Source organism: Bombina bombina, chromosome 1 (assembly GCF_027579735.1).
Source record: "Bombina bombina isolate aBomBom1 chromosome 1, aBomBom1.pri, whole genome shotgun sequence".
Taxonomy (NCBI): Eukaryota; Metazoa; Chordata; class Amphibia; order Anura; family Bombinatoridae; genus Bombina; species Bombina bombina.
The window spans coordinates 1,168,373,788-1,168,388,933 of record NC_069499.1 but is presented as its reverse complement, the minus strand read 5'-3'; the positions used below and the strand labels follow the sequence as shown (position 1 = coordinate 1,168,388,933).

At 41.0% G+C, this 15,146-nt stretch overlaps 1 protein-coding gene across 2 annotated transcripts in view; it reads right to left on the bottom strand.

Annotated features, from left to right (window-relative positions):
- Positions 1-1,243: 1,243 nt before the first annotated feature.
- Positions 1,244-15,146, bottom strand: part of DDX42 (DEAD-box helicase 42) — an 80,429-nt gene continuing 66,526 nt past the window's right edge. For both annotated transcript variants that reach the window (XM_053699629.1, XM_053699632.1), the window contains exons 15-18: positions 3,461-3,687; positions 2,744-2,854; positions 2,531-2,632; positions 1,244-2,441 (exon numbers count right to left, since the gene is read on the bottom strand). In XM_053699629.1, coding sequence (XP_053555604.1) covers positions 1,686-2,441; positions 2,531-2,632; positions 2,744-2,854; positions 3,461-3,687 — 1,196 coding nt within the window. In that variant the 3' untranslated portion in view covers positions 1,244-1,685. The remainder of the gene's footprint in view (positions 2,442-2,530; positions 2,633-2,743; positions 2,855-3,460; positions 3,688-15,146) is intronic.

The following is a 15,146-nucleotide window of genomic DNA, read 5'->3' as shown; positions in this document are numbered from 1 at the left end:
CTACTGGCTATTATGAAAGCTAAATAACTCCACTTAAGACACACACAGAAATCTGGCCTCTCTGCCTATTAAATGCACAGTAAACAGTCCTCTCTGCATGTGACAGATAAAGCATTATTAAAAAAAAAAAAAAAAAACAACTCACCCAGTATGCATGCTGTATACCCACATTTACCCCAATAACTTGCTGAGTTAGAACGATTATACAGCTGTAGTAGAAATGTAGAAGTTTAGTGCACTAAAATGTACCAAGTTTATTTATCCTGATTTGTTTAAATACAAATTAAACATACATTTTTTTATAACTGGTTTTATCTTTACAGAGAATCACTAATCTTGTAGGTTTGTTCTTTACTTGTACAGTTTCCCAGCCTGTTAAGCCATTTCGTCTTTACAAACATTCTATTGGACAAGGCCCTCAACCACTAGCAAGGCTTTTTGGAAAGCGGTGTGTGTTGAAGAGGCTTCACTATGCCAAGATGTACCACTATTTTGCATGAAGTACAGAAACCAGAAAACATTAAAGTAAACAGTATTAACGCTAGCTTGGTAAAACCAATGAATGCTATTGTATGGTTCTGCTGCTTGATGTTTGTTGCCACGCCTCAACTGATACACCACAGCAAGTAATGACCAATAGCATTTCATATCTCTAATAAAGTTACAAAGCATAAGCTTTTTCACCCTCACGTTATGCAGATTGATATCTTTTACAAACCTCTTTGAAGTAAGAAACATTAGATGACTCTGGAAATTTTATCGTAAGGTTCAACTTTAGAAATTGGTATATAGAGGCTGCTATCGGATTTGGACTATTAATTGCAAAACAAGGACCAGATGGAAATCATACACAAGGACTTACACAGTGGTGTCACTTACAAAATAAGTGAAACAAGAGACAGCAATGCTAAAAACAAAATATAATCCCTATGATAAAGGAAAACAGAGGTACTAATAATATAAATCGGTAATATTATGGTAAAAGTGGAATTACCTACATAATCTGCAACTGGATGGCTTTAACCAGGATACTCCATTTCATACAGACTGGATCTATTTTACTAGATTTTATATCTGCAAATGCCATTTACCACCATACAGTAGAAGGTGGGCTGGCAAGACTTTTCTGTTCTCTTTGAAATAAAACATTTTCTTCTTTACAGTTTGCACTGTAATTCAAGCTCAATCTATGGTAAGCAATGAAAACTGGAAGAAAACAAATAATAAACACGGACAGACACCATCAAAAACAAGGTATTATTTTAATGTTCACTTACTCAACATTACAGGAAGAAAGAAGTTAAAAACAATACTTTCTATGTACAGAAATACACTTTCTAAGCACACACAGCTTGGAAAAAATCCAGATGAGGCGGATAGACAGCAATTTAACACAAGATCCTTTTTTTTTTTTTTTAACACAACTGTAGATACAAGCTCTTGCTTTTGTGTATTTAGACTGATGTGCGCTGCAATTACTCTCTCTACATAAACAAGCAAGCAGGCATAGAAGCGGTTATAAACAAAACATTATTCAATCTGTCTTGTCACAGTTGACAAAAAAAATTAAAAAAAGTTTTCTTTTTGCCGATAGTGGACCCATCAACTCACTTAAAGGTTCATCTAACAGCATAAAGAGTAAAAAAAAACAAAAAAACAAACAGCAACCGTCGAGGAGCTTGTATCTAACTGTCCCATCGACTCTTCTTACGTTTAGGTGGTTCAGGAACTACAAAGCTGTCACTTTTCATCTCCTGAGCACCTGGACTCTTGGAATCTTCATCTTCTCGTGGGCTCTCTCTTCCCTCCCGAGATTGAGGAGAATGTCTATCTTTCCGTCCATCTTCTCGAAAACCATCTTTTCTTCCATCTCCATCTCGAGAGCTTTCTCTCCTCCCCTCTCCATCTCGTGAACTCTCTCTCCTTCCATCTCCAGAGTCTCTTCTACCATCACCTCCACTCTCTCTTTTGCCATCTCCTCCATTTCGGTTGTCAGAATACCCACTCCTGCCCTCTCCATGACGCCCGCTGCTGGAGTGCCTATGTCCTTCTCCATGTCGATGCCCTTCCCGATCATTGTGGCGATGTCCCTCCCCATGCCTTCCTCTTCCCTCACTGTATTTATCCCGCCCAACCCCACTCTCTCTACTTCCACTTGTTTCCTCCTTGATTCCAAATGGAGTGGCTGAAGGGATGCTGACAATGCCCACCTGGGTAGATGTGAGTGGAATGCTGCTCAACACACCACTGCTGGTAAACCCTGACATGACTCTTTGAAAAGAAGGTGGAGAAGCTTCTACTGGGGGGGATACAGTTTGTGGATTAGCACTTGGCACAGAGCTTAAGCTGCCGGCACTTGTCCAGGCTCCTGAGTTTATTGTAGAAGTTCCAGTTTTCTGGGTATTCAAACTGGCAGCTACAAAATGATTCTTGTATTGAGACTGTTAACAAAACAGATCAAGTAGTATTACACATCACTAAAGTGCAGATATTGTAGTTCATACACATAGCAGCAGGGCACTGTACTTACCTGGAATGCAGCTTTCATGGAAGATAATCTGTCACCCATGGCACCACTTGATGGTTTAAAGGCCTCGTAATTGCTCATCACATTTCCACTCTTACCACGCTCCTGGGAAATAAATGGAAGTGTTGAGGTACAAAGACAATAAATACTCTCCCTCAAATAGTACAAAAAATATTACGTCTGGCAATTACAACATAAATTAAAAAGGCCACTTACCGAGTTTTCTGCTCCCAGTCCAGGCCTCTCCCGGTATCCTAGGCCTCCTCCTCCAATGTTCAGCTTTTTTCCCTTCCCAGCCTTAAAGCGGGATTTGCGGAACCAGGAATTCTAAAAGAGAATGATGCAGAAAATCAATGTCCTATTTTGGAAAACATCCTCTGGTGAGCTGTAAGGCTTCAAGCTTAAAACGCCATCCACTTAATTTATCCTGCATTCTATTACAGGCAGTCGAAAATAAGTATATTTATATCACACAACAAATGAATATGTATAGGGGAATTTGCTATCATTTTAGGATGTAAATCTTCAGAGTAAATTTTTTTTATTATTATTGTGGATTACATTATAACAAATAATGTTTAAAAAACATCTTTTAAAAATTCAGTACACGCTTTGCATTTATTAACATCACCATTTAGGGCTTTTTAAAAATGTATTTTGTTTTGCTAAACCCACTACCACTTCAACTGTAACTTTTAAAACCTGAAGCAGCTCAACACATTTTAACTATAAATAGGATTCATGCACTTTATAAATACACCTTAATGACAATAAACAATGTTGTGTTTTGTGGTGCAGAGCAATAAAAGTGTCCATGGCATGAGCTCAGAACTAATCAAAACTGCTAAGCATTTTACTGCTTATTAAAAGAGGTTATGAAATTGTATTATTCCTATGATGACCACCTACCACTAACTACCAACATAACATTACCTGCATGGCCAAATCCAGAAGTTCCTTAGACACATACTGGTTGGCACCCTCCAGATTCCTCACAAGGTCACCTGCAAAGTTACTTTCCTTTGTTGTTAATAGAGTGTAGGCCACACCCTTTTCACCAGCACGGCCTGTGCGACCAATACGATGTGTATGAGTGTCAATATCTCGTGCCACGTCATAGTTAATAACCGTTTTGATTGAAGGGATGTCCAAGCCACGAGCTGAGTGAAGACAAAGTTAAATTATTGATCAAGCAAGAATTCCCCCCCCCCCCCCCCAAAAAAAAAAACTCTAAAAAGGAAAAGAGACTCTTGTATTGAACAATGAATGATAAACCCATACAACCATTACATTTTAAACAGGATGAAGAGAGAGAGGGGCAGGCAAAAAATCTGATAGAATAAAATGATATACTTGATAAAACCAATGGCTAATGTGACACGTCAGTAGCGCTTTCTAAAGCCATGTTGCCTTCCTGAAATAGCCAAGATGGAAACCATGGAAAAATATCAGCTTTTGAAAGAAAGGTTTGTTAGCATGCATCTGTTCATGAAAACATTACTTATATCACTACCTCATGAGTATAATGATTTTTAATAAAGGAATCACCTTAATATTTTGTTTGCCAAAATAAAATTATTGGACAGGGTTAAGAAACCATGCGTGTCACCAAATGGGAAGAAATATTAAAGGGACAGTATACACCAATTTTCATATAACTGTATGTAATAGACAACTATAAAAAATAATATGCACAGATACTGATCTAAAAATCCAGTATAAAACCTTTTAAAAAAAAACAAAATTTATGCTTACCTGATAAATTTATTTCTCTTGTGGTGTATCCTGTCCACGGATTCATCCATTACTTGTGGGATATTCTCCTTCCCAACAGGAAGCTGCAAGAGGATCACCCACAGCAGAGCTGTCTATATAGCTCCTCCCCTAACTGCCACTACCAGTCATTCGACCGAAGACAAGCAAGAGAAAGGAGAAACTATAGGGTGCAGTGGTGACTGTAGTTTAAACATAAAAAACACCTGCCTTAAAATGACAGGGCGGGCCGTGGACTGGATACACCACAAGAGAAATAAATTTATCAGGTAAGCATAAATTTTGTTTTCTCTTGTAAGGTGTATCCAGTCCATGGATTCATCCATTACTTGTGGGATACCAATACCAAAGCTATAGGACACGGATGAAGGGAGGGACAAGGCAGGCGCTTAAACGGAAGGCACCACTGCCTGTAAGACCTTTCTCCCAAAAATAGCCTCCGAAGAAGCAAAAGTATCAAATTTGTAGAATTTAGAAAAAGTATGAAGCGAAGACCAAGTCGCCGCCTTACAAATCTGTTCAACGGAAGCCTCATTTTTAAAAGCCCATGTGGAAGCCACCTCTCTAGTGGAATGAGCTGTAATTCTTTCAGGAGGCTGCTGGCCAGCAGTCTCATAAGCTAAGCGGATTATACTTCTTAACCAAAAGGAAAGAGAAGTTGCTGAAGCCTTTTGGCCTTTCCTCTGTCCAGAGTAGACAACAAAGCACGAACCACGTCAAGATTGTGTAATAGACGTTCCTCTTTTGAAGAAGGCTTAGGACACAGTGACGGAAAAACAATCTCCTGATTGATATTCTTATTAGGATACCACCTTAGGAAGAAACCCAGGTTTGGTATGCAAAACTACCTTATCTGCATGGAAGATCAGATAAGGGGAATCACACTGCAAGGCAGATAACTCTGAAACTCTTCGAGCCGAAGAGATAGCTATCAAAAACAGAACTTTCCAAGATAAAAGCTTGATATCTATGGAATGCAGAGGTTCAAACGGAACCCCTTTAAGAACTAAATTTAAACTCCATGGCGGAACAGGTTTAAACACAGGCTTGATTCTAACTAAAGCCTGACAAAACGCCTGGAACATCCGCCAGACGCTTGTGCAAAAGAATAGACAGAGCAGAAATCTGTCCCTTTAAGGAACTAGCTGACAATCCCTTCTTCAATCCTTTTTGGAGAAACAATAATATCCTGGGAATCCTGACTTTACTCCATGAGTAACCCTTGGATTCACACCAATGAAGATATTTACACCATATCTTATGATAGATTTTCCTGGTGACAGGCTTTCGAGCTTGAATTAAGGTATCAATGACCGATTCGGAGAAACCACGTTTTGATCAAATCAAGCGTTCAATCTCCAAGCAGTCAGACGCAGAGAAATTAGATTTGGATGGTTGAAAGAACCCTGAAGTAGAAGGTCTTGCCTCAGCGGTAGAGTCCATGGTGGAAGGGATGACATGTCCACCAGATCTGCATACCAAGTCCTGCGTGGCCACGCAGGTGCTATCAAAATCACCAAAGCTCTCTCCTGCTTGATCTTGGCAATCAGATGAGGGAGCAGAGGAAACGGTGGAAACACATAAGCCAGGTTGAAAGACCAAGGCGCTGCTAGAGCTTGGCGTTCTGACGAGACGCCATGAGATCCAGTTCTGGTTTGCCCCAAAGTTGAATCAACTGTGCAAACACCTCCGGATCGAGTTCCCACTCCCCCGGATGAAAAGTCTGTCGACTTAGAAAATCCGCCTCCCAGTTCTCTACTCCTGGGATATGAATAGCTGATAGATGGCAAGAGTGAACCTCTGCCCATAGAATTATTTTTGAAACCTCCAACATTGCTAGGGAACTCCTTGTTCCCCCTTTATGGTTGATGTAGGCAACAGTCGTGATGTAGTCCGACTGAAATCTGATGAACCTGACCGCAGCTAGCTGAGGCCAAGCCTGAAGAGCATTGAATATCCCTCTTAGTTCCAGAATGTTTATCGGAAGGAGTGTCTCCTCCTGAGTCCACAAGCCCTGAGCCTTCAGGGAGTTCTAGACTGCACCCCAGCCCAGAAGGCTGGCATCTGTCGTTACTATTGTCCAATCTGGCCTGCGGAAGGACATACCCTTGGACAGATAGACCCGAGATAACCACCAGAGAAGAGAATCCCTGGTCTCTTGATCCAGATTTAGTAGAGGGGACAAATCTGTGTAATCCCCATTCCACTGACTGAGCATGCAGAGTTGCAGCGGTCTGAGATGTAGGCGGGCAAACGGCACTATGTCCATTGCCACTACCATTAAGCCAATTACTTCCATACACTGAGCCACTGAAGGGCGAGAAGTAGAATAAAGAACACGGCAGGAGTTTAGAAGTTTTGACAACCTGACCTCTGTCAGGTAAATCTTCATTTCTACAGAATCTATCAGAGTTCCTAGGAAGGAAACTCTTGTGAGAGGGGATAGAGAACTTTTTTCTTTGTTCACTTTCCACCCATGCAACCTCAGAAATGCCAGAACAATGTCTGTATGGGACCTGGCGATTTGAAAATTTGACGCCTGTATTAGAATGTTGTCTAGGTAAGGGGCTACTGCTATACCCCGCGGCCTTAGGACCACTAGGAGTGAACCCAGAACCTTCGTAAAGATTCTTGGTGCCGTAGCTAAACCAAAGGGAAGAGCCACAAGCTGGTAATGCCTGTCTAGGAAGGCGAACCTGAGAAACCGATGATGATCTCTATGTATCGGAATGTGCAGATAAGCATCCTTTAAGTCCACGGAAGTCATATATTGACCCTCCTGGATCATAGGTAGGATGGTTCGAATAGTCTCCATCTTGAAGGTTGGGACCCTGAGAAATTTGTTTAGGATCTTGAGATCTAAGATTGGTCTGAAGGTTCCCTCTTTCTTGGGAACCACAAACCGATTTGAATAGAAGCCTTGCCCCTGTTCCTCCTTTGGAACTGGGTGGATCACTCCCATAACTAGGAGGTCTTGAACACAATGTAAGAATGCCTCTCTCTTTATCTGGTTTGCAGATAATTGTGAGAGATGAAATCTTCCTTTTGGGGAAGAAGCTTTGAAGTCCAGAAGATATCCCTGGGACACAATTTCCAACGCCCAGGGATCCTGGACATCTCTTGCCCAAGCCTGGGCGAAGAGAGAAAGTCTGCCCCCTACTAGATCTGTTACCAGTTCGGGGACTGACCTTTCATGCTGTCTTAGAGGCAGCAGCAGGTTTTTTGGCCTGCTTTCCTTTGTTCCAAGTCTGGTTAGATCTCCAGACCGGTTTGGACTAGGCAAAATTTCCCTCTTGTTTTGTATTAGAGTAAGTTGAAGCTTCGCCACTCTTGAAGTTTCAAAAGACACAAAAATTAGACTGTTTGGTCCTTAATTTGTTGGACCTATCCTGAGGAAGGGCGTGACCTTTTCCTCCAGTAATATCAGAAATGATCTCCTTCAGTCCAGGCCCGAATAGGGTCTGCCCTTTGAAGGGAATGTTGAGAAGCTTAGACTTTGAAGTAACGTCAGCTGACCAGGATTTAAGCCATAGCACCCTACGCGCCTGAATAGCAAAACCTGAGTTCTTAGCCGTTAGTTTGGTTAAATGAACAACAGCGTCAGAAACAAATGAATTGGCTAGCTTAAGGGCTTTAAGCTTATCAAGGATATCATCCAATGGGGTTTCTACCTGTAGAGCCTCTTCTAAAGACTCAAACCAGAAGGCCGCAGCAGCAGTGACAGGGGCAATGCATGCAAGGGGCTGGAGAATAAAACCTTGTTGAATAAACATTTTCTTAAGGTAACCCTCTAATGTTTTGTCCATTGGGTCTAGAAAAGCACAACTGTCCTCGACAGTGATAGTTGTACGCTTCGCTAGAGTAGAGACTGCTCCCTCCACCTTAGGGACCGTTTGCCACAAGTCCCGTGTAGCGGCATCTATAGGAAACATCTTTTTAAAAACAGGAGGGGGAGAGAACGGTACACCTGGTCTATCCCATTCCTTAGTAATAATTTCTGAAAACCTCTTAGGTATTGGAAAAACATCAGTGTAAACAGGCACTGCGTAGTATTTATCCAATTTACACAATTTCTCTGGGACTACAATGGCGTCAGTCATCCAGAGTTGCTAAAACCTCCCTGAGCAACATGCGGAGGTGTTCAAGCTTAAATTTAAATGTAGACATATCAGAATCAGGTTGAAGTGTCTTCCCTGAGTCAGAAAAATCACCCACAGATAGAAGCTCTCCTTCTTCGGCTTCTGCACATTGTGAGGGTATATCGGACATAGCTACTAAAGCGTCAGAGCGCTCTGTATTTTTTCTAGTCCCAGAGCTGTCTCGCTTTCCTTGTAACCCTGGCAGTTTGGACAATACCTCTGTAAGGGTATGATTCATAACTGCCGCCATGTCTTGTAAAGTATACACAATGGGCGCGCTAGATGTACTTGGAGCCTCTTGAGCGGGAGTTAAAGGCTCTGACACGTGGGGAGAGTTAGTCGGCATAACTTCCCCCTTGTCAATTTCTTCTGGTGATAAATCTTTTAAAGCCAGAATATGATCTTTATAACTTATAGTAAGATCAGTGCATTTGGTACACATTCTAAGAGGGGGTTCCACAATGGCTTCTAAACATAATGAACAAGGAGTTTCCTCTATGTCAGACATGTTTAACAGACTAGTAATGAGACCAGCAAGCTTTGAAAACACTTTAATGTGAAAAAGCAGAATATAAAAAACGGTACTGTGCCTTTAAGGGAAAAAAACAAACACAAAAACTGCAAAACAGTGAAAAAAGCAGTTAACTATGAAATTTTTACAGTGTATATAATAGACTAAAATAGCATTGCACTCACTTGCAAATGGATGATTAACCCCTCAGGTTCAAAAACGAAGCAAAAAAAACGGTAAAAACCGTTATAACAGTCACAAGCAAACTGCCACAGCTCTACTGTGGCACCTACCTTCCCATAAAACTACTTTTTTAGGCACAAAAACCCTTTACAGAGGTCCAATATGTCAGGGGACTCCTTCAGGGAAGCTGGATGTCTCAGGATGTAATAAACAACTGCGCAATTAGAGAGCGAAAATAGGCCCCTCCCACCATGCACTCAAACTCAGAGGGCCTTAAAAAACTATTCCTAGGAGTAAAATAACAGCCATGTGGAAAACTAGGCCCCAAATAAAGATTTATCACCTCAGTAAAAAACGTTTCATATATATATAACGTTTAACATACTAAGCCATAATAGAAAGTAATATGAAAATTACCCTTTACTGCAAGCATGATGCCAGTCGTTATTAAATCACTCCAATCAGGCTTACCTTAACTATATCAGGCACTGTCAGCATTTTCTAGTTCTTATCATCCTCTAGAAAAAAATACAGTGAACATACCTCAGGGCAGTTAATTCTGCAGGCCGTTCTCCCAGCTGAAGTCTCCCATACTCTTCAGTTATGTGTGAGAACAGCAATGGATCTTAGTTACAACCTGCTAAGATCATCAAAAACCTCAGGCAAAGGGGGAGGAGCCAACTACCAAGCAGACTGGCCGCATACAGCAAGAGCTCCGGCTCCTAATACTATTATAAAGGATTTATTGCCAACTCCCATACATCCTAAACTACCTAACAAGGTCTTCCATAAGCCCACTTTTGGAACGAAACAAGAATTTGAACTTCACAGCCAGAAATGACATTAATAACTGCTGAAGAAAATGTCTACACTGCGATACAGTCCCTGCTCGCTAATCTAAAATGGCGGATGGAGGAGAATTTCGCTGAACTCACAGCGCTTCTGAAGCCTGCTACGCACGATTTATCAGTTACAGGTTTAACTGACAGCCATTTATCTTTGACTGGGAAGCTTCCTATGCCTGATACGACCCTTGTTTTATCTGCTACGGGACTGAGCTATGAGGTTCCCGTGCTGGGCTGGTCCCGACAGCGCAAAGCCGACTACCTGGAATTTGCAAAGCCCCAGGCACTTCTAGATCCGGGGCACTGTAACATGGTTACCTCAACTGACGGCGTAGGTCTCCAACTGCCAGCTGGGCTTTCGGGACTCTCTGATGCAGGAGCCGGTACTATACCTAAGATAACAACGGACTGTCTTACTCCTCTCCGCTCCTTCCCGCGGATGGATGAAGTCCAGATGTGCGTCTGTTCTAGCCGAGGTTGCTGTGTTTGTGGCCTTGACTGCCGACCTCTCTGTTGCGCCACTGTGCTTGCTTGTAGGAGAGAAGGTATCGGCTGAGGTGTATAGTGACACTGAACTGACTTGCGGGCTTGACCGGACAATCCTTTGATTTCCCAGGGGTTGTGTATTGTGAGGTGGACTGCTTTGGATGCCCCTGATTTTTGCTCCTATTGAAGTGGGACTAATTGTTATATCTAACTGAGACTAAATTATAGCTGCTAAAGAGCTGCCTGCTGACATACAAACTAGAGTTGATTAGCCTGTTTATGCTCCCTAGTGTTCAGGTCTCTCCCTGACAAATCTGTCATTACTGTAATGACCAGACTCCTGAAGTATATACGAGAGGTCGCCACGCATCTTTTATTTACTTTTTCTAAGCCAACTGAAAGCACTATACATGCTCTAACATATTCACAAAATTCACTGTTAGCAGTTGGCGTTATTTGTGTTTGTATATTGACTGAACTTAGCATAGGATCAGAGACTTATTGGCATGAGGATCTTGGCCATCTCCTGTTATATGATGGGTTTTATTATGCTCTCACTAAGTTTGCCATTTTGATCATCAAAACCCCCACTGTGTTATTGTTATCATAGCCACAATGAAGTATATCAGTACATATTACAGGTTCTAGTCTATATATGCTGTTTCATCACACATACTTTATCAGTTGTTTGTTTAATGTAGATGGTGTCTAACGATTTCTCTCTTTGTTCATCCCTTGTTTATTACTTGGTAAGCTCATATAGTAATCTTTTGCTCTCCCTGGCTCACTTACTACCCCTACATGAGAGGTTTGATTCTAGACTAACTAAAGTGTGGTACTTCACCTAGAGCAGTGTTTTTCAACCAGTGTGCCGTGAGAGATCCTCAGGTGTGCCACGGCAGACTGACAACAGTGTGACATATTTTTTAAACTTTGCTTGTTTTTTACTCCCAGTGCAGGGGTAGTTTGTAGGAGGCATGGCATAACAGCACAATACATACAGTATGTGTGTGTGTGTGTATGTGTATGTGTATATATATATGCTGTATTAGGCTACAATGTGTGATTTTTTTTAAATTTTGGGATGGTGGTGTGCCACAGGATTTTTTAATGTAAAAAAGTGTGCCACGGCAAAAAAAAGGTTAAAAATCACTGACCTAGAGGATCATATCCCAACACTATCAGACCACATAAGCTCTCTATTTAAATGTTTTAGCTATATGCAACTTGGTAAGACATTCTGCTTGACTAGTATATCTCCACAAATATATGGTCTTAGTATTAGATCTGTGTAAACATGCCTCAACTATGATTAGCCACCTTTTATATGTCTGTATGCAGCCTATGTCCTACTACTCATGATATCTCAATTGATTTATATCTCTATATCACGATTGTGACTCTTGTTCCCCCAGGACTAGTTCACTGCTATTAAAATGATACTCCCTTATGGTAGCTAGCCCAGGGGTATATCTCCCAATTTTATATAGGATCTGACCACACTACTCCTGACATTTACCCTCCATATTTGAGCTCTCTACATCATAAAACTAAATAGCCCCATGGTATGTACCTTTAGAACATTCTAACTGGCTCCGTCCTCCCATCCCCCCTCCATTATGAGCGGCTCTTGCCCGCTGCTTTCCCCCCCCATATACTCAGGCCTACGGGAGGCCTGATAACAGCCAACCCCCCACCTCTCATCACTTCTCCCTATAGCATATCTTTTATTTCGGGGTGGGGACCACTAGATACTTGTCATCATTATCAGTATTAAAAATTGAGGTTTTATTCCTATATACCCCAGTCACACATTTTATACATATAGGTTTGCATTACATACTCCGGATCACAAAGGCAGTACTATCATTAATGTCATATGTTATTCATCTGTTTTTGATATAGCTCTATTATATGATAATGACTTTCACTTCTATATAAACATGGCACTATTATAGTTCAGAAATTCCGATAACAAATACTGCATTGGTACACCACTGTTTCAATTCTTGTTTACTTTTTCTTTTTTTTTTTATATGTGATCTGTATAAGTTTTTTCTTTTTGCCTATGTTATTTGACTGGACATATTCCTTGTTGTGTTGCTTATACTCAATGCCTCAATAAAAAAAATATTAAAAAAAAAAAAAACCTCAGGCAAATTCTTCTTCTAATTTCTGCCTGAGGTAAAAAAACAGTACAACGCCGGCACCGTTTAAAAATAACAAACTTTTGATTGAAGATAAACTACATTAATTCACCACATCTCTCTAGCTACTTCCCTTGTCGAGAGCTGCAAGAGAATGACTGGTAGTGGCAGTTAGGGGAGGAGCTATATAGACAGCTCTGCTGTGGGTGATCCTCTTGCAGCTTCCTGTTAGGAAGGAGAATATCCCACAAGTAATGGATGAATCCGTGGACTGGATACACCTTACAAGAGAAAACTTACTTAGAAGAACCCAGTTTAGCACTGTTGAAAAGGTTAGGCTGGGACACCCACTGAAATGAGCTGGAAAGCAAAAATAGACACTCCGCCCTCCTCTGCATATGAAAAGACCATTTACATAAACAGGAGTAAGCTAGAGTAGATAGACAACAGTCTACTTCTAAAACTTTGGGACTTGGTTAGGAGTCTGAAAAAAATACAAAATAACAAAACTATACATTTTAAAAAAACAAAAAAAAAAACCACTGTATGGGCTATATAAATTAATCATATACAAAAAAATGTATACAAAAAAAAAGCTAGTGTACAATGTCCCTTTAAAAACACAAACCAGAAGGTGCTTCCTAGTGCAGTTTAGTGGGCTTCAAAATGTGTGAACTTCACCATAAAAGTGTTATTCTGAATGACAGCAGCACTCTTTTGTGCTGATAGAAGCAGGCTTAGTGAATGACAGTGACTGAGCTCACCTACTCAGCATCACTGGATCAAGCCTTGATCATAGCAGAGATCACGTACATCTGCAGTTTCATGGACAATAACAGACTAACTCCAAGTAAAAAAGATTTATTTAAAAAATGATTTAAAAAAAAAAAAAAAAAAAGTTAAAAAACAAGGCTTAACGTGTGCCTTGTATTATGCAACGTTTTTCAGGTGCCTAATGAAACAGCATGTGTACACCAAGAAACACGTTCCATAATACAAGGCATATGTTAAAACTTATTTATTAAAAACAATGTTAATTTTTTTTTTAAACATACCTAAAGAGAAGCAGGAATGAAAGAAAGCTCAGTGGCTTGTTCTATGGCTCAATTACCACCTTGAAGTGGCTTCTTTTAGTCCAATTAAGTATATTAGTCTGATTCCGCCAAACAAAGTCAGTCCAGTCCCAAAATACCAGGCAATTCTCCTCTGGACAAAAAAAAAAAAACTACAACACTGGACGGACATTCATTTCTGCCTCCTTTGGGCCTCATCAGTAGGGAACAGCCACATCTCTCTAGGCACATTGGGCAAGGAGTCCACATCTGGTTTCCCCCATCACCCTCAGGAAGACTTTCCCCAGGGTCATAAAACATACATATACATAAAAAGAAGCAATCTGCCAGAAACTAACAACATCTCAGTGGCTTGTTTTAGGGGTGCAACTCACTCACAAGGCCCAAAGGAGGCCGAAACGATTGTATGGAGTTGCCATTCCTCGTGTTCAGAGGAGAATAGCCTGGTATTTTAGGGTTGGACTGACATCGTTAGGTGGGATCAGACTGATATACTTCAACAAAGCTCCCCTCTTTGAAAAGCACAATTGGGCTAAAAGAAGCTACTCCCAGGTGGTAACAGGTCATAGAACAAGCCATTGAGCTGCTGTTCATTCCGGCTTCTCTTTCTATATGTATTTAATAAATATTTGTCACTTGGAAGTTGGATTTGAAGTCTGTTGCTGTCCATGAAACCAGAGATACTTGATGATGTTGACTATGATTGAGGTTTGATCCAGTGATGCAGGGTCGGTAAACCGAGTCAATGTCATTCACTCAGCCTGCTTCTACCAAGAAGCATTTTGGACTTTCACTTTAAGTATCTATCACCCACCTGAATTAAAAAAAAAATAAAAAAAATTTATGCTTACCTGATAAATGTATTTCTTTTTTGACATGAGTTCACGGATAATCTTAATTACTAATGGGATATTAACCTCCTGGTCAGCAGGAGGAGGCAAAGAGCACCACAGCAGAGCTGTTAAATAGCTCCTCCCTTCCCTCCCACTCCAGTCATTCGACCGAAGTTAAGAAGAGAAAGGAAAAGCCAAGGTGCAGAGGTGTCTGAAGTTTACAATAACCCAAACCCTGTCTTACAAGAACAGGGCGGGTCGTGGACTCATCGTGTCAAAAAATAAATAAATTTATCAGGTAAGCATAAATTTTCTTTTTTAAGACACGATGAGCCAACGGATCATCTCAATTACTAATGGGATCCAATACCCAAGCTAGAGTACACAGATGATACGGGAGGGACAAGACAGGGAACCTAAACGGAAGGCACCACTGCTTGAAGAACCTTTCTCCCAAAAGCGGCCTCAGCCGAGGCAAAAGTGTCAAATTTGTAAAATTTTGAAAAAGTGTGAAGAGAGGACCAAGTTGCAGCCGTAACCCTCTCGGGAGGTTGCTGCCCAGCAGTCTCATATGCAAAAGGTATGATACTCTTCAGCCAAAGAGAAAGAGAAGTAGCCGTAGCTTTCTG